General features: G+C 40.4%; 1 protein-coding gene across 6 annotated transcripts in view; it reads left to right on the top strand.

Annotated features, from left to right (window-relative positions):
* FAM13C (family with sequence similarity 13 member C) overlaps positions 1–18,108 on the top strand; it is an 87,910-nt gene that overhangs the window by 47,460 nt on the left and 22,342 nt on the right. For all 6 annotated transcript variants that reach the window (XM_089510553.1, XM_089510554.1, XM_089510555.1 and 3 more), the window contains exons 6-9: positions 2,174–2,261; positions 8,685–8,895; positions 10,777–10,915; positions 14,221–14,302. In XM_089510553.1, coding sequence (XP_089366679.1) covers positions 2,174–2,261; positions 8,685–8,895; positions 10,777–10,915; positions 14,221–14,302 — 520 coding nt within the window. The remainder of the gene's footprint in view (positions 1–2,173; positions 2,262–8,684; positions 8,896–10,776; positions 10,916–14,220; positions 14,303–18,108) is intronic.

Genomic DNA, 18,108 nt, shown 5'->3' on the forward strand with positions numbered 1-18,108 from the left:
ACAGTTGTTAAATGCCGGCATTGCACAAGGTTGTGCGTTCGATCCTAGGACTCCAAGGTTGACTCAGCCTTCAATCCTTTCATAGGTCGGTAAAATGAGTGCCTAGCTTGTTGGGGGCAATTGGCTTACAGATTGTAAACCACTTAGAAAGTGCTGAGTTCACTGATAAGCAGTATAGAAATGTAAATACTGTTGCTATTGCTAATTCAGGACTGGGGATGGGGGTTCAGGCTTGGAGGCATAACTGTGTTATGCAACTAATTCGAGAGTCAAGCAGACTGGCAGCTTGCTCCGCCACCAGTCGCTCCCCATTCAGTGTGGGACCATGGTGAGCAGATGCTGTGGTCCTGAAGTCAGCCACTGCTGCGGTCCACAAGGTACAGTTGGCAAGGAGTGCTTTTTTTGTGCTCTTTTTGTGGCTGGGTTTGGGCTACCTTAGGTGGATGTGGCAGAGTTTCAGCCTGATCAGGGGGCATGCAGCATCTGAATGCCACACCCCTGGATTGGCCCAAAGGCAGCACTTTTGGCCTGTCTTTTTCAGGCTGTAATTACGTAACTAAGTAGTGTATGTTGAGTTCTGGCCATTGAATATATAAAAACCATTTCAAATTCTTTGTTAAACATAATGCTAAAACAAGGTAACCATTTTTAAAATAAAGAGAAAGAAGACTTCACTAATTTTTATAGCCAAAAGGTATGTAAAGCTGCACAGTCTTGTGTGTATGTGTGTGTGTGTATTCTACCTTCCCCCTACGAAAAAAAGGGGATCAAGGCAGCTGATATGTTAAAAACAATACAGATTAAATGCTATGCAAAAACATTAACAAAAAGTATGAATATAAAAGTTATTTAAAAGACAAGTCAACTATTTATGAAGTTAAAACCATTAAAATTAATTAAAAAGACTATATACAAACTTGCCTGCTAAAAGCTCAGAAGGGATGGAGTCAGGCTGACCTTTGCTGGAAGGGAGTTCCATAATCAAAGGACTGCCATAGAGAAAGCCCTGTCATTTGTACCCACTGGTCTAGCCTCATGGGGTGGTAGGCTATGTAACAGGACTCCACTGATGATCTTAAATTTGGTGCAGACTCATATATAATCTTAACGTTGGAAGAGACCACAAAGGTCATCCAGTCTAACCCCCTGCCATGCAGGAATACACAATCAAAGCACTCTCAACAGATGGACATCCATTTTCTAATGGAGGAGGTGGTCTTTCTTTTTGTGGGGAGAGGAAAATTGAAAATACATGGATATGTTCGTCCTCCCTAATTCTGCTATCCCTCCCAGTTGGTTCAGCAGTGAATCATTAAGGTAGTTAGGAACACTTGCATCATGGACAGATGCTTGTGTCAGATTGTGGAGCTACAATATTGCATTTGGTATTCAGGACTGAAATGAGAAATGGATCAAGCATGAAACAGTAGCTGGAAGAGCAGCTAAGAAATAAACAGCCTTATCCTCATTGATTTTTTTTTCCCCCACATGGGGTGACAAAGATCTTTTAATATTGCTCTGGTATTTGGAGGGAAATGAAAAGAGGGCACTGCCTGGCAGAACTGGCAGCAGCCTTGCAAAATGTTATGTCTCTTTATCCAAAGTCAAACCAAAAAGAAAGAAAGAAAGAAGCCTTTAAAAAAAGAAAAATGAGTCAGCCTAAATATATAACACCTTGTTTCCAGCAATTTTTTTTTTTTTTTGCAACATGCTACATCTCCTCTGCCTTTTTATGAATGGTGGATTGGGAGTGCCATTGTGCCATAAGGTCCATCCGTCAGCACAAGGAACCAATGAAACCCTCCCGTCAGATTTTGCTCTGAGACTGAGAGTGAAACAGCTGCCTTCTCAGATTGGCTTTCTTGAACAAATCTTTTGCTGATGAAATTAGTCTTCCCATGTGTCATAAGTAATCCTGATCAGTTAAAATAAATGGAGGATGTGAAGAGGCATAATGAGAGTATGGTGTGTCTGGACAGTTAAGGCACTTGTCCTGGGCTGAGTGAGCAAAAACAATACTTTCCTGCAGACAAGGCTTGAGCAAGTGACAATTGGATCGCTGCCGTTTTCTTACTCGCTGCCTAGCCTAATGTTCTGTTTTTGCCTGCAGAATTCTTTGCTGAAGCTGCAAGCTCTTGAAACTGATCTTTGCTCTGCATTTTTGCCAAACCAGGAAGAAAGTCCTCAGCTGCCAGCTTTGAAGGATCCCATCCCTTCCTCAGTCCCAACCAGCGTGCAAGCCGATGGGGACAGTTGTGGAGGTAAGAGGGGTTCTTCATTAATGGCGTGTCCTTGTTTTCTCCTTGAAAAGGCAGCTTGGTAGCTTTCGGCTTCTTGACTGAATTCACCGGCAGCTGTCTTTGAAAGGCTGCAAAGGAAATGGGGCTAAGGCATAATTGGGAGCCAAAAGGACAGTGAAAACGTGAGGTATAAGAGAGATTTTATTTTGGGGGAGGTTTCATATCACTATTGATTACTTTGGGGTTGGGTTAGCAGTTTATTTGAAATTTTTCCTTAATTTCCCCGCACATACAGTCAATTTTGTAGGGTTTCAACCATTTTGCTTAAATTACTCTTTTTATTTAAAAAAACTATTAGAATTATGCTCATGTGGAACATGTTTTTTCAGTTTCTGGCTATCTGTTTCTCTCCCTCCTCACTACAGACTTCTGCCTGGCCAGAATTGTTTCCTCTGTCCTGTTATTGGTTGTCAATTGACTGCCTTTGCAGAGAAAGTTAAACTCTGAAAAGGCACATGTTATTTTTCATTACTAATGACTGTATTCTTCATCAAGCATATTATTTGCTCCCCCCTTCCCCCCGCCATCTCCACACTCACTAGAAATCAATTGTTGCAAATAAATGGACTGAGGGCTTGGGATTTATTTCTGATGTTCCAGTGCTCATAACCACACAGATGGCATGAGCTGAATTCCTGGGTTCAGGCATAAGGCAAAATCACTGTGTATGAAAAATAGGTCATAGTTAACAAGACTAATATAGCAAGCGGATGAGCTGTAGGCAAGCTTAAAATTTGTAGACTGTGTGTGGTTTCCATTAAGGCAAATGGGTCAGTATTCCATGGCCTAATCCTTCAGTAATGTTTGTAGATAAAATGACTGTTACAGACTAGCTTATTACAAAAGCTTTGTGTGTGTGTGTGTGGTCATTTTGCAAAGGCTAATCTGTCTCTCTTTCTAAGAATCTCTCAGATTAATTTGGCAGTCCTGCCATTTCACATCTTGAAAGCAAATGCTGCAAAAACTCCATTGTGTTTCTGTGCATCCATTAGAGAGGTCAGCATTAGATTGCCCCACTTAAGGCAAAGAAAGCAGAAGCATTCAGTTTTTTTCAGTTAGTATATTCCGTTTTATCTCAAAGGTTCAGGATTGGTATGTTTTAATTTAAAACTAGTATAAAATGCTCTGCTTTTGAAATTTCTGAATCCCTAATGTGGGATCACATGAAGAGGAAACAGAAAAGATGAGCCTAATATACTTGGACCTCTGAATTTTGGCCATTACACATAAAATATAGCAGCTGTTAAACAGACGCTAGAAGATATTCAGCCTTCTTCATATATTATTAGAGCAGAATAATAATTGAAAAAATGATTAAAATGGCTGTTTCCTACGTCAGTTGTTTGAGGTCCCCAATGTTTTAGGAGACCTTTTTGTGTTGGTACAGAGGTATAACTGTTACAAGGGACATTGCCTGCCCTATAAGTATTCTGCCCCCTATTAAATTTTCCTTCAATCTTTGAATTTCTACTGTTGCAGTACTTAAAACATCAAACTAAGCTGTTAGAAATCTAGTTTAGGCATCCAAAGAAAAAAAGCAAACAATTTACCAAGGAAATGAAAAGACACTAAAGATTAGAGTTCTAGGTGTTAATAATTTTCAGTGTCTCACTCTCTGCATTGCTAGAACTTTGGAGACTGTGAAGGAAAATCTGCATAGCTATACTGCTGTGGTGGGGATATCATTTGAACTAGTCATGGAATTGCCTCCTCATCTTGGCCTGTCATTGGATTAACAAATTCCCCACACAGTTTAATTCAGCCTACCAGCCAGGTGCAGGGGCTTCCCATCTTTCCCCCTTTTTGCAGGTCCAGGCAGGTAGAATAACCACGAGACTCACTTAGCCTCTGGTGAACCACCATACATGGTTGGTAGCTGAATGAACAGGAAGAATTAAAAGCTGCATAGCTCTTTGTTAAAGCAACATTATAAAGGATGGCTATGGTTAGTTTTTACATTGTAGTCTGACACCCCCCCCCCTCTCCATATCTGCGGGATTGGTTTGATTTCACTTGCATCTGAGGGGAAAAGATCTCTCTAGACATTTGGAGGTCTTCCAGTGTGACTCTGTGTTCATCTTCTGCTGGAAAATAACATTTGCTGTTAACTGCAGTTTCTGCTTATCTGTGGGGACCATGGGAATAGATCTTCCATGGATGCTGAGGTCAGACTGTAACTATTATGCTTACATCTTCCCATTTTCTTATGCTGTGGGGAATTGCTTCATGCCCCTACAAGCATTAAAAGTAAGGGACAAGTATGTGTGCCCAAATATCAGAAATATTCCAGGGGCCATTTGATTAGAGCCCTAAAATATACATTGTGGGCCTCATTTGGGAATCTTGGTTTAAGCAGGATTGTTTCCAATACCTTCTAGTCCACTTAATGAAACACAGTCTACTAATCCACTTATGACAGTCAATTGAAAGCTTTCATAACACTCTCCTCAATGCTATCTTGAGATCTCTAGGAATTCTTACAATTGTAATCCAAAAGAGTAACTTCCCAAACTCTAAAGTTTTAACTGCCTAATTTGGATAATTGACATGGCTTGTGACTAGGTGCAAATCACACTCTCATCAGGACGTAAAAAACATGTAAGTAGAGCTTGACCATAAAATCCACAATATAGTCCAGCAAGGACAAGAAACATACTTCCGTATGCAAACCCCTGTTTTGGATAGAGATTTGCATAATGACAAGGTTATGCTAGGAAAAAAAATTATGCACCCACTTGCGCTCAGAGCAGTCAGTCTGGCTCCTTGCTGAACTTGGTCTACATAACCACACTCTGAAATGATGGTCAATAGAACAAGTTGGTAATAATTAGTTAAAAATTAATTTGTTACACCTAATTCATTAACAGTTTCAATAACAATTTTGCAATTGCTTATTTTGCAGGAACAATTTCTCATTATTTTAATGTGACAGACTTAAGGTTTCATAACTTTGGGGATTCATCCAAAATCCACAAAACTGTGAGACCTTTATTGGCCAACCAAAATGCACAAAATATATGTTGGAAGCTTTCAAAGCTCCACTGGCTTCTTTATCAAGTAAAGATATTAAAGATCATACAGGAGGGGGTAAAAATGATGATGTTAGTCCCAAGCCTGCATTATGTCAAGGTGTTGCTGTTCTCAGTTCAGGTGCTGTTGGAGGCACATTCATGCTGTTGGAGGCAGAAGGAGCTCATCTCCTTCTGGCCATATAGGTACTCCAGGAAGATTTTTTAAATTCCATTAGCAGGAAAAGAAGAGATGCTTCTCTTGTGATCCAAGTTGCCTCAGTCCTTTGTGAAGCTGCAAGCTCCTTTTTTTAGTCATCGTGAACCCCCAAATCTACCTCTTAAGCCAGACAGTCCTCCCACTGAAAGGTTTCAAAGGCACTACAGCTCTGGGTGCTAGGAAATGATGACTGCAGCACTGTCCTGGTTATATGGCTTGTTGAGATGAGAAGTTGCAGCAGGTCCTGGGGAGGAGGGCGATTCTTTCCAACTACCTGCATCAATATGCCCCACAACCAGGAGAGTGTTGCAGTCATCATTTCCCAGCACCCCAATCTGAAGCACCTTGGAAATTTTTTGGTTGAGGCACTGCATAAGAGGTAGGTTTTGGGGGAGTAGCATTGTAAGAAGTAGCTACAGTGATGGGAGCTCCGATGTCATAGCTACATCAGCCCGTGCAGGATCTTGGCTTCTTGTCTTTAAAAACTTACAAATATTTTTAAATGTTATAACACTAATGAATTAACTTTCATTTATGATTTAATGATAACGTATTAGCATTAACACTAACATTGTAAAAGTCTGGCACAGCAATGTCAGGGCAGAGTGTCTCCTTTTGATGTATGGTGACCCCATTAATTTCATTGGCTTTTCCTAGACAAGGAACATCATCATCATCGTTATTAATTTTCATTTTTATCCCACCTTTCTCCCAATATCGGGGTTCAAGGCAGCTGACAACATATTTAAACAGTATAAATTAAAACTGTACAAAAGTATTAATACAAGTAAAAATATAAGATTAAAAAAACAGTTAAACCATATGCAAAATTAAAAACATAAAACATTAAAAACATTTAAAATGCATTCAAAGACTGTATAACAACTTTAAAACAGAACTGCACAGCATTAAAAATCCTACCCTAATTTATAAAAGCCTGACGGCACAGGAACATTTTTTCCTGGCATCAGAAAGAGAGCAAAGATGGGACCATCCTGGCCTCTCTAAAGGGGAGTTCTAAATTCCAGGAGCAGCTCCGAGAAGGGACTCTCCCTTTGTCCCCACCAAAGGAGCCTGAGAGGATGATGGGACAGAGAGAAGGGCCTTTCCAGATTATCTTAGAGCTCTACTGGGCTCATAAAGGAATATGTTGCTGCTGTTGTGTGCCTTGAAGTTGTTTCTGACTTATGGCGACCCTAAGGCAACACTATCATGTGGTTTTCTTGGCAAGTTTCTTCAGAGGGGGTTTGCCATTGCCATTCTCTGAGGATGAGAGAGTGTGACTTGCTCAAGGTCACCTGGTGGGTTTACATGGCCAAGCTGGGATTCGAACCCTGGTCTCTAGTGTCCTAGTTCAGCATTCAAACCACTACACCACAATGGTGCCAAAGGGAGATAGTCCTTCAAATAAACTGGATCCCAGGTGTTTAAGGTTTTTAGGTCAAAACCTGCACTTTGAATCGTGCCCAAAATTGGACCAGCAGCCAGTGGAATGCAGAGGTGGTTTTGGTAATAGAAGCTGATCCTCAATATCCTCTTTTCTTTAAAGTAGGGGTGGGCTATCCAGATATTCTTGGGCTTCAAGCCAGCATAACCATTGGTGAGGGATGTTGTGAGTTGTAATCCAAACAAGAATGTCACAGTTTTAGGACCCTATCCCAGCCATAAAGAAAGATTAAAGCTGACAGTGTATAACATCTGTTGGGGGAAGACAGGCTCTCATGTACAAATAATCTCTTGATTATTTGGTCTTTTTTAAATGTATATTTGCTATCATCTATAACAGCAGAATAATTGCCCTGTTTATGTTTTTACAGGGCACGGTGTGCTCTTGTAATAGTTAACTGATGTATACAGTTGTGGCTTCCCAAGAAAATGCTTATACATCCAAAATGGGATGTTTTTCTCTTGGCATTTAAAGACCAGCTGGAATGCTGGAATAATAATTGAAAATGATTATTTGAAATAGAGCTATTTGATCCTCCACTTAATCTGAAATAACTGATCAGGAATTAATTGTGTCAGGGATTATTGATTCAGGATCATAAATGATAGAAGCAGTCAATCAGTACCATTTAAAAACCAGCAGAGGAATATTAGGTCAGAAGCTTGTCACGTTGACTGCCAGAATGTAGCATGATCAGTTTTGTTTTCCCTTCAGAGAGATTTATTAGTAGTCCTTTTTCTTAAATAATGTTTATTGAACGTACTACTTATTTAGCTTAATATAATAATAATAATAAGTTTTATTTGTTTTCCCGCCTCTCCCAATGGATCAAAGCGGGATTACAGTCAGATTATACAGTTTGACAACAATAATTCTAATAACAGTATTAAAATCACGATGTAAAAGCCATGCATTATCTAAAAACAGTTAATACAATATAAAATCTCAAATAACATCCCAAAGTATACTCCTATTTGAGTAGAAGTCCTGCTCCAGAAGGCTGATGGATTTTCTCGAGAAGATTTGTGGGACATGTTGGAAGATGCAGTGACAAGGAGAGCAAAAGAAATTCCTATTGTGTGAGAGGAGGTTGGCTTACATAATATATAGATTTGTTTTTTAAAAATCCACCAAAATACTCACTCTTAAAAAAGATTAATTCATTTCTGAGTTAATTCTGCAAAATTTGTGACTATCTACTTTGTCTCAGCCCCAGAACTTTGCATGTGATCCAGTATGCACAATATGGTCTGGCAGCCCTTTGACACTACAAAGTTATAGCACTGTGTTTCTACTATAACTGCTCATAACATCCTATGGAATCCTGGGTTTTGCATTTTAGGGAGAGGATTTTAGAAGGCTCAGCCAGAGACCTCCTCTAGCACCTCATCAAACTACAAATCTCAGGATTCTGTATGATGCATTTGTGGCAGTTAAAGTGGAATCATTGCAGTGTGAAAGAGACTTTAATCAACTGGCAAAATAGTTGTCTAGTGTATGTATCAGACAGCTTGATTTTAGCATAGGTATTCCAATGTATGTCTTTGTTCCATGTTAGGATGCTTAATGTGGCAACCTTAATAAAACTGTTTCTTAAGCAACTCCTAATCCACCTACTTTCTTTTGCTGACCAAAGTCTCTTTTATAATATGTGCTGCTTAATGAGATTGCCCAACTAAATGCTTGTTGAATTCATCTTGTCATTGCAGAGCCTGGACAGGTCAACAGAGAGGGCCAGGCAGCTGCAGACAATGGACATGAAGATCATCAGTCCTTAGGGACTAGCAGACTGCTATATCACATTACTGATGGAGATAATCCGCTGCTGTCTCCTCGCTGCTCTATCTTTAGCCAGAGTCAGAGATTTAATTTGGACCCTGAATCAGCTCCTTCCCCACCAAGTGCTCAACTGTTCATGATGTAAGATTACTCATGTTGTATTTTTCACAACCTCTGTAATTATTAATGGTTCCTTCATATAATTTATACTACTCTCCTACTTCTTTCTATATAGTAAGTATCCTATAAAATCCTATATATTGCCATGGGATGGCTATCATAGTGGTGGTTGTGCCCGAATAGCACTTAATTCTTCTTTAAAGAAACAACAACAACAACAACAACAACAATAATACCAGTGACACCACACACACACACTTTCTCTGAGCTAATCTAAGAATAGCATTGCAGTATACCCAAATATTTCATTTAAAATGTTTTCATAGAAATATGAATCTGGGAAGTACTGCATTACATGTAGTGAGTCTACCTGTAACATATTACCTTCTAATGCAATAAGGGCATAAGAAAAGCCGTTTTTCCAAATGAGATCATGATTGCTAACATTATTGTGCCTTCCTGTGCAACATGTAACATATACCTGTTTTTTACTTGTCTGCATGGGCCAAAAATCCTGTTCTTGTTCTGGCATCATCCTGTTTAGAGAACATACACCCCAAACATTGGTTCTGGTGTGAGCAGTTTGGATGATGTCCAGCATGTTCCATACCAGAATCTGGGTATAACACCCATAAAATGGTTTCTAAAAACTTACCTGTTACTCTGGATCTTTTGAGAAGATCTAGAGATCTTCTTTGTTCTTGCACTATTGCAACTGTTTTCATGGGCGTTCCACTGGGTCACCCAGTGCTTCTACCAGCACTGTGGGTCACTCAGCCAGGGGTCAAAATCGGGCACCAGCCAAGAGTATTTAGCTGCAACAGCACAGGAATGGAGGACCAGGTAACAGGGGAGGCTGGGACAGCTCTGGGGCCAGGATAATACAGGTCTGCCCCAGAGTATCCTGGCCCTTGCAGACAGGGCCTAAGTACTTTTTTTTTTTTTGGGGGGGGGGGCACACTTAAAAATAGGCCATTTGCTTACCTTTTCAGATTTTTCTTCCCAAATAAAGAAAACAAGATAATAAATTATCAAGGGATTCTTGCAACATCCTTGTTAATTATGTTTGGGGATGCTGCAATGAATTATATACCAAATTTAGTTAAAAAATAAATTAATTAATAAGCTTTTTGGAAATCCTAGGATGCTAAAGTAGGGGTGGGCTGTCCAGAAGTTCTTGGGCTACAACTCTCATCAAGCCAGAATAACCATAGGTGAGGGATGTTGTAAATTGTAATCCAAACAAGAGTGTCACAGTTTTAGGACCCTATCCTTGCCATAAGAAAGATTAAAGTTGGGTGAGTCATGTTCTTAAACTATGCTACCATTGTTTTACAAACAAAACTTTCACCCACTTGGGGCAGACCTATTACTATAACCCCATGAAACGCCAGTGCTAGAAGTTGATTTTGAGGCTATATCCCATGGATCCCATTTGTCTTTCAGCAAAAGCAGGCAGATTATTAGTTCTGCTAATAATCACATTCTTGAATAGCATGTTAATGAGATGGGGGTTATTTGGCAGAACGTCCAGAAGATAATGCAGAACTCTCCAAGTTGTACCTGTGGCTGCCATCATCTCCACTGGCTACTGTAGCTGTATCTTATAACCAGCTGCTTGATGTGTAGCTATATAATAATATTTATAAACCCATGCTAGAGTTTGGGAGAGCTGTATGTTTGGAGTGGGTGGAATCCCTTGGCCATAGCCAGAGTCACTTAGCCCCTAATCCATGCTGTAAAAAGTTTCATTTGCTGCTCTCTTGCATTGCTTTCATAGGAACAAGATCAGAACAGGTTGTTACCTTTTTGCTGTCCTGTTGCCTCTTTTTCCCCCCTTGTCACTCTTTTTAATTTTTCATTCCTCTCCTTTCTGCTTTTTCATGGCTTCTAACTTTGCAGGCCAAGAAGTTCTTCTAGAGGTAGCTGTGATGACTGCAAAGAGCCGCAGACAGTAGCACAACTCACAAAGCACCTTCAAAGTCTTAAGAGGAAGATCAGGAAATATGAAGAAAAGTTTGAGCAAGAAAAGAATTATCGGGTAAGGAACCAAAGTGCAAAGGAAAATGTACTGAAAGAAAATGCCACGTGTTTCTACCATATGTGAGGAGAGGAGATGAAGGCTGCGAGAGGCTATGTTGAGTGGATCCCAGGTTGCGTAGGCCTGTCTTAAAGGATCTTTCTTGATGTTTTCAAGGACCAAAGCAGGTGAAAATCTGCATTCCTGGAATATATTTTGGGCAAGAAATACTCAGTACTGCTGTTGGGCAAAACAAAACAAAAACCTCACTAGTGACCTCATATTATATGTGAACTCATAGAGCCCTAGACTAGCTAAGCAATGATGTCACAGATCCCCAAATCTTGGTTGTCAGCTCCACTTGTCACACTAAGAAATGCAGTGAGTAGGCACAAGGTTAGGAAGCAGCAATATGCCATCTTATTATGAAGACTGGTGAAAAGTGAGGTGATTAGTTTTCAGCCTTTATAGAGGGAGAGGGAAAGAAAAAGAGATTACAGTTGACCTTCCTAATTCATGAGGTATGCATTACAGATCCCCCCATCAGGAAAAAAGGTGATATTCAAGTCGCCATTGATTTCAATGGCGTGCTCCTGTGTGTGCTGTTGTGCATGTACCTTGGGCACATGCACCATTTTGTCCTTCCCCACTTGTTGTCCACAAATGGGTGCGACCGCAGACTCCAAGTCTGCGAATCAGGAGGGGCGACTGTGTGTTATATTGACATCAACGGCAGATGAAATGGAAAGTTTCCACTGCTGCTTGAGAACAAGTGAAAAAGTGGGAACTTCAAAAAAGCATGGTGGGTAGAGTGTTCTTAGCTCTTATTTCTTTCAATACATTATATGCATAACCTCATTCATTCTTGTGAACAGGATCATGTATATAGTATTTATTTTCTTTCATTGACAGTCACCGTTGGATAAAATTTATATGCAAGAAATAACATTCTGTCTTTGGCTCTTATAAAGAGGTGCAATGTTATGAATATCGGCCCTGGTTGATTTTGCCTAATCTTGTGTGCTCACAGCTCCCCTATAGATAATATCTTAAAGCTCTGGAGCCCATCCTTTCTACATTTGACTTTTTTTTTTTTTTTTAAATGCCATTGGCCCCATACAGACAGGCCAAAATAAAGCTGCTTCGGGTCACTTTGGAGGTATGCTGTTTAAATGATGTATGCATCCTAAGAGTCTGGAAGCTGCGCAAAAGCTGTGCTCCAGTCCTTATGACTGGAGTGTGGCTTTGGCGTGGCTTCCGACCTCTTAGGACACATGCATCATTTAAACAGCATACCTCCAAAGTGACCCGAAGCAGCTTTATTTTGGCCTGTCTGTATGGGGCCATAGTTTCAGTCAAAAGGGTTGGATCCCTCATCTCTGTTTTTTTCTTCTCTCTCCTGCCCCATCTTTCTTTTTCACATACCCACACCCCAATCCGCACGCGCACACACACACACACACACACACACACTTTCTTCCTTACTGAGAGTGGGTGAGATATGCAGTGGGAAAACAAAATAGTTGAGCTGCTGCGAATGTTCAGTTGCTTGTGTATGAGTTTGAACTGCAGATTTTATTTGACACTGGAAGATAATTTCCTTCTGCAAATGATCAGTTCAGGGTTCTGCCAAGTGTGATCTGTTTGTTTTACAGCAGCCTGTTACATGGCAAGGTGGACAGAGGGAGGAGGGAGAGATTTTGGTGGCAGAAAGAGAAAGAGAAAAACATTGTTGTGTACTTTTGGATCTCACTACCACATCCACCTCTGCCAGATTATCTCTGAGAGAATGTGTTATACAACAGCAAAAGAAAAGGTTCCCCACAGCTTTCTCTAGACCATTAACCTGTGGGGTTTCACAAGGCTCAATACTGTCCCTTATGCTTTTTAAAATCTACATGAAAAGGTTGGGGGAAAGTATTTGGAGTATTTGGGTTGGGTATCATCAGTATGCTGATGATACTCAGCTCTCCCTCTCTTTTGCAACTGATACCAAGGAAGTTGTCGAAATCTTGAATTGCTGCCTGGATGCAGTGAAGGTCTAGATGCAGATAAATAAACTGAAGATAGAAGTGCTGTTGCGCAGCAGGAAAGCTTATCTGGGGTTAGGATAAAAGCTTGTTCTGGTCAGAGTTGTTTTCTCTCCAAAAGATCAGGTTCATAGCTTGGGTGGTGCTCTTGGACCCAGGGCTTCCTTTGGAAGGATAAGTTACTACAATGTATAGGAGGGTTTTCGCCCTCCTTCACTTGGTCTGCCTGCGTGCCCTTTCCTGGGTAGTGCAGATCTAGCCACAGTGGTTCATAGTTACCTCCTGATTATACTACTGTAATGCACTCTATTTGGGGCTGCCCTTGAAAAGTGTTTGAAAGCTGCAGCTAGTGCAAAATGCATAGCCAGACTGGAGTCGAGTGTGCCTTTCAGATATCACATAACATTGGTCCTACAAGAACTAGTGTGAGTTCCAGTTTGCTTCTGAGTTCAATTATAGTTTTGACCTATAAAGATTTAAATGACTTGGGTGACTTGGGGTCAGGATATCTGAAAACCGCTTCCTCTCATATGACCCTGCCTGAAATATGAGACCTTCAGTAGAGGCCCTGTTGCATGGCTCAACACCTCAAGGGTTTCACTCAGCAGCCACATGTGACAACTTTATCTGTAGCACAACCTTGGTTGTGGAACTCCCTGCCAAGGGAAGGTTAGGCTGGCTCCATCTATGCTGAGCTTCTGGAGGGCAGCTAAACAGCTAAAATTGTGATGTTCCATATGGCCTTTGGATTTTAGATTTTTTGTTTGTTTTACATTTATTTTTAAAAACTATTTTTAGATTGTTTTAAAAAGTCCTCAAAGAGTATTTCAATTTGTTTTTAAAAGTTTCGTCTCTGTGTGGTTTTAAATGCTTTCATCTGTTGTATATAGCTCCAGGGGCCCAGGTGAACTGGGAGGTGATACATGAAGACAGTACTTTAAATAATAGGCCAGAGAAAGAGAATTTTGCCCCTGCAGAGGATGTCAGACTGCAGCTCCTACAATCTCTTGCTATTGACTATGGTGATTGGCATTGCAGTTCAACAGCATCTGGAGGACCAGGGGTATCCATTCCTGTCCTAGACCCAGGGATGGTGTCAATGATTTTGTTAGGGTGCAAGCAGTTCTAGCAAACAATTCAACTTCTGAGCCATAATCTTTAGATCAAAACTGAGAGGTCACCTGGCAAATTCATCAAAATATTCTGAGTTAAAACCCACCTTTTGCAGAGCTTTATGGGCAACAATTAAAGCCACAGTCTAACCATCTTTATTTTTTCCTATTCTTTCCACTCCAGCCTTCCCATGCTGACAAAATAGCAAATCCAGAAGTAATGAAATGGATGAATGACTTGGCCAAAAGTCGTAAACAACTTAAAGGTACACTCAGCCATCAAATGCAACCTTTAAACAAAATAGAACAGAACAAATAATAAAAAACCATAGGATTTTTCTTTTTCATGAATGTGTGGCACTAGATTTAAGGAGAAAGGAATGTTGCTTGCGGCACTATAGGGTGGCACTCCCCACTAACATGGAAAGTTAAGCCAAGTTCCAACCTATCAGGAAATCTTGCAAAAGCAGGTTAAGCCTTTAATACACATGTGCCCTTAAGCAGGGAGGCAGAAACTTTGGCCTTTTGACAGTGTATGATTTTTGCTGACCAGTCAGAAATACATGATCAATTACATCCTGCCTCACTTTCTTTCTGAATGCTGAGGACAAATGAGGTGGGGAGGAAATAGTTTTTTAAATAATAATAAATAAAATAAAACTTTTATTTCTATCCTGCTTTTTGTCGAGACAATCAAAGCAGCATACAAATATTAAAATACCTCAATATATCCATAATCCCCCCTTAAAAGGATTAAACAGTATAAGAATAAAATTCAACAATTAAAAACCAACACTATAACCAATACCAATAACTGATAACCATGGGCCGAGTCATCACAAGTGTGGGGGAGTCTTGTGTGGATGAGTATTTTATTTCGGGAAGGCCTGCCGGAAGAGATCCAAAAAATAAAACTTTTGTTGTCATTGTTGTTTTAAACCTTTTCTATGCAAAGAGTGGCCCAGAACTACATTCCTTTTTCTGCCTGGAGAAACTGGAAGTGGCTTTTGGAGAAGAGATGGGTGGTGTAAGAGGAGGAAGATGGGGTATGGAAAGGCAAACCTCTGTCTTCTGATGTCATTTAGAGCACCACACAGGTACTCCAGAGAGAGGAGCAATTTAAGAATGCAAGCTATCAAGAACTGTTCCCGAGAAAGTGAATATTGTGTGCAAGCCTTACTGAAATGAATGAGGCCTGCATGGGAAAGGATCTTGCTGGGTTCTGCCCCTTTCCCCTATAATTTTTAACAGCAGCATCAGCAATCATCTTCCGTACAGTACAGTGTTCAATGAAAGGAGTTAATGTAGAGTTAATAGCATCATTACACCGGTACCTTTCAGAGGCTAAGAGTAAAATGATATGTTTGATCCCATGTCACCAAGCTGATGTTAAAGGCTTATTATTTTCCCATTCTATATATTACGGGTATCAAATTTTCACCTGAGTGTGCGTTTCATAGGTTTCAGTTATAATCTGCACCACACCCAAAAGGATATATTTTATCTCTTTTTCTTGAAGGAACAATGCAGGCTGTGTCAGAAGATCAAGATGGGCGAGGGTTTACAAAACCTTCAAGGAAATAAAAAATGGGCAATAATGTCATTACTACTCGCACTTTTCAACAAAGATATTTGTAAGAGTGATAGCATTAAATAGTGGAGAAAGTAAAATGCTGTGCAACGTCATGCATGAAGTCAGAGTGTTTTAAATCAGTTTTAGACTATTTATACTGATGTGTTCTTGGAAGAAAATATGCTTGATATGCTGCCTCTAGAAGATTTTTATGTTTGGAAAGGGATTGGGACCAAAGACCCAATGGGTGTAGAGCTTCGACAGCTTACTTTTCTGTATAAGTCCAACAATCCCACAGCCAGCAGGACCACTGACTGGTGCCATACTGGATGAGGAATTCTGGGTGTTGTAGTTCAAAAAAGTCATTTTTCCTAGCACTGTTATTGGGAATATATGTGAGGTAGGGGGAGAGATACTAGTATGATCAGAACTGGAGAGAATAGACTTGCTCCTTCTCTCTGTGCAGTTTTTCTGATCTGAATTTCATGTCCAGAGCTGCTATTTAGTTATTGGAGGAAAACAAGCAGTATGTTTCCCCTTGTAGCTTTTTTACATTTGGAAAGGGTGGGGACAGAAGATCCAATTGGAGAAATTCTAACACTATAACATTCTAACAAAGATATTTGACTATATCTAGGGGCTTGTCTACACTGGGAGAAAATGCCAAACTCACCCCAAAACCAGTGCTGGCAATCCTCATGATTCCCTGGCTGATTCCAGGGAAATACTATGGGTTTTGGCCCTTAACCCAACTTTGCTCTGAACTAAGCAAGGTTGGGAAAATGTGTGTGTCTCCCAGAAACCCCAGAGTGGCCTTGGGTTCTTTTAGCATACGGACAGCTGGATCAGATCTGATTTGGTCTGAACCCAGGGGCTGCATGTTGTCCACATCTGCTGTATATGATACAGTAGCAGAATAAGCTTGCTCTTGTTTTTGTTGGCCGGCATTCTGTATTGTAGTCACAGATTCCTAACACAGAGTTCCAGATCCATAACTACTCCCTATTGACAAATCCTACATAGTCACAGCCTCCCTTAACAGCCAGCAGCCCCCAGGCCACTTTGAGAGCCAGCCACCAGATTGGGCGAAGGAGGTCTATTGTATGGCAATCAGGCACAAAGGAGGAAGGGAATGTTCCCCACTCCCACCACTGAACAAGGCTGTGACAGTTAGGACCTCTGTCACATCTCTTTGTTGCAGATTACTGACTGGTGGGGTGTGTGGAGCATAATCCTCCATGTGCCTGATCATCATTCGATGCTGCCTGGTAAAGCAAGTTTGGGGGTGGATTGATCCATTAGAGTTTATTTGCTGATACATGCATAACTAAGTAGATGATGTAGAATATGGGCCTTTATTTAACACCAGCATCGTGTATGGTGCTGTACAAAAATAGTACGACAAAACCCAACACTACTGCCAAAGGCATGCAGTCTTATAAATATTAAGATTATGTCTAACATTAAACTGAAAACATGCACACCTACATACACTATGCATTCACTGTTTAATTTTCCCCCCTTATAGTTGGGTGGGTATTTTCCTGGGTCTTTTATTGGGAAGTGGAGAGAGATCAGTTTGATATATTATCAGTGAGTAGTATGGGGCATTTTACTTTTTTCTTTCTTTCTTTTAAGCAACAACAGAAGTTTGACACAAGGGTGGAGGTAATGCTTCAGCCCTACTCTGAGTTACTTCTGAACAGATAAGGTCTGAGCAATTTCAAAAACATGAGAAAATAAGTTCCTTAGCAAAGCTTCTGGTTTTCTTTTCCACATTGGTCCTGCTTTTTTATGGAAATTGGCTCAAAGAAGTTAATCTGAGGGCTGACTTCACATATGTCTATCTATTCCTTGATGAGTACAGTGTCAGGTGATGATGTGTTCATGTGAATGCACTAATTTAGATAGAAGTGCCATATTTCCTCGCATCTCCTTAAAATGTCTTACCTTGCCATGAATTCAATTTAGATTTTCAACTGTCAGTTATCAAGAGTTGAGAAGGCTGAGCAATATTCATGCATGCCTGCACCAGACTTGTCTGTCAATTATATTCTTAGTGACAGCTCCCTGCTACTGTCTTTTCCAAATTACTGTTTGGGTAAATGCAGAGGGACAATGTTAATGCCTACTTTTATTTAGGTCAGCATTTTACGTGTGCAGATCTGCACAACTTGTAGCTGACCAAGCTGTATATACTAGCTACGTATTTTGGCCTGTCAAGTAGCTGAACCCTAGATGCCATCCCCTACACCCCCATCTTCCTTCCATGAAAGCAGCAAAGATTTGTGGAGCATTTGGTAGGCTTGCCATATATAGCTGGAAGATTGCATTTGACATTGTGGGTCAGAAATTGTGTTTATGGGCAGTCCAGCTCAATACATCGGTAATGGGAATGGTGGGTGAGCATTTTGTTTCAATTCAATTCATATTTGGTAGGTATTTTGAAAACTTTGAGAATTCCTTCATCCTTGGAATGGGATGGAATATATATATATA

Source organism: Sceloporus occidentalis, unplaced genomic scaffold (assembly GCF_023333645.1).
Source record: "Sceloporus occidentalis isolate IW3139 unplaced genomic scaffold, rSceOcc1.0.p SCAF_2, whole genome shotgun sequence".
Lineage (NCBI taxonomy): Eukaryota > Metazoa > Chordata > Lepidosauria > Squamata > Phrynosomatidae > Sceloporus > Sceloporus occidentalis.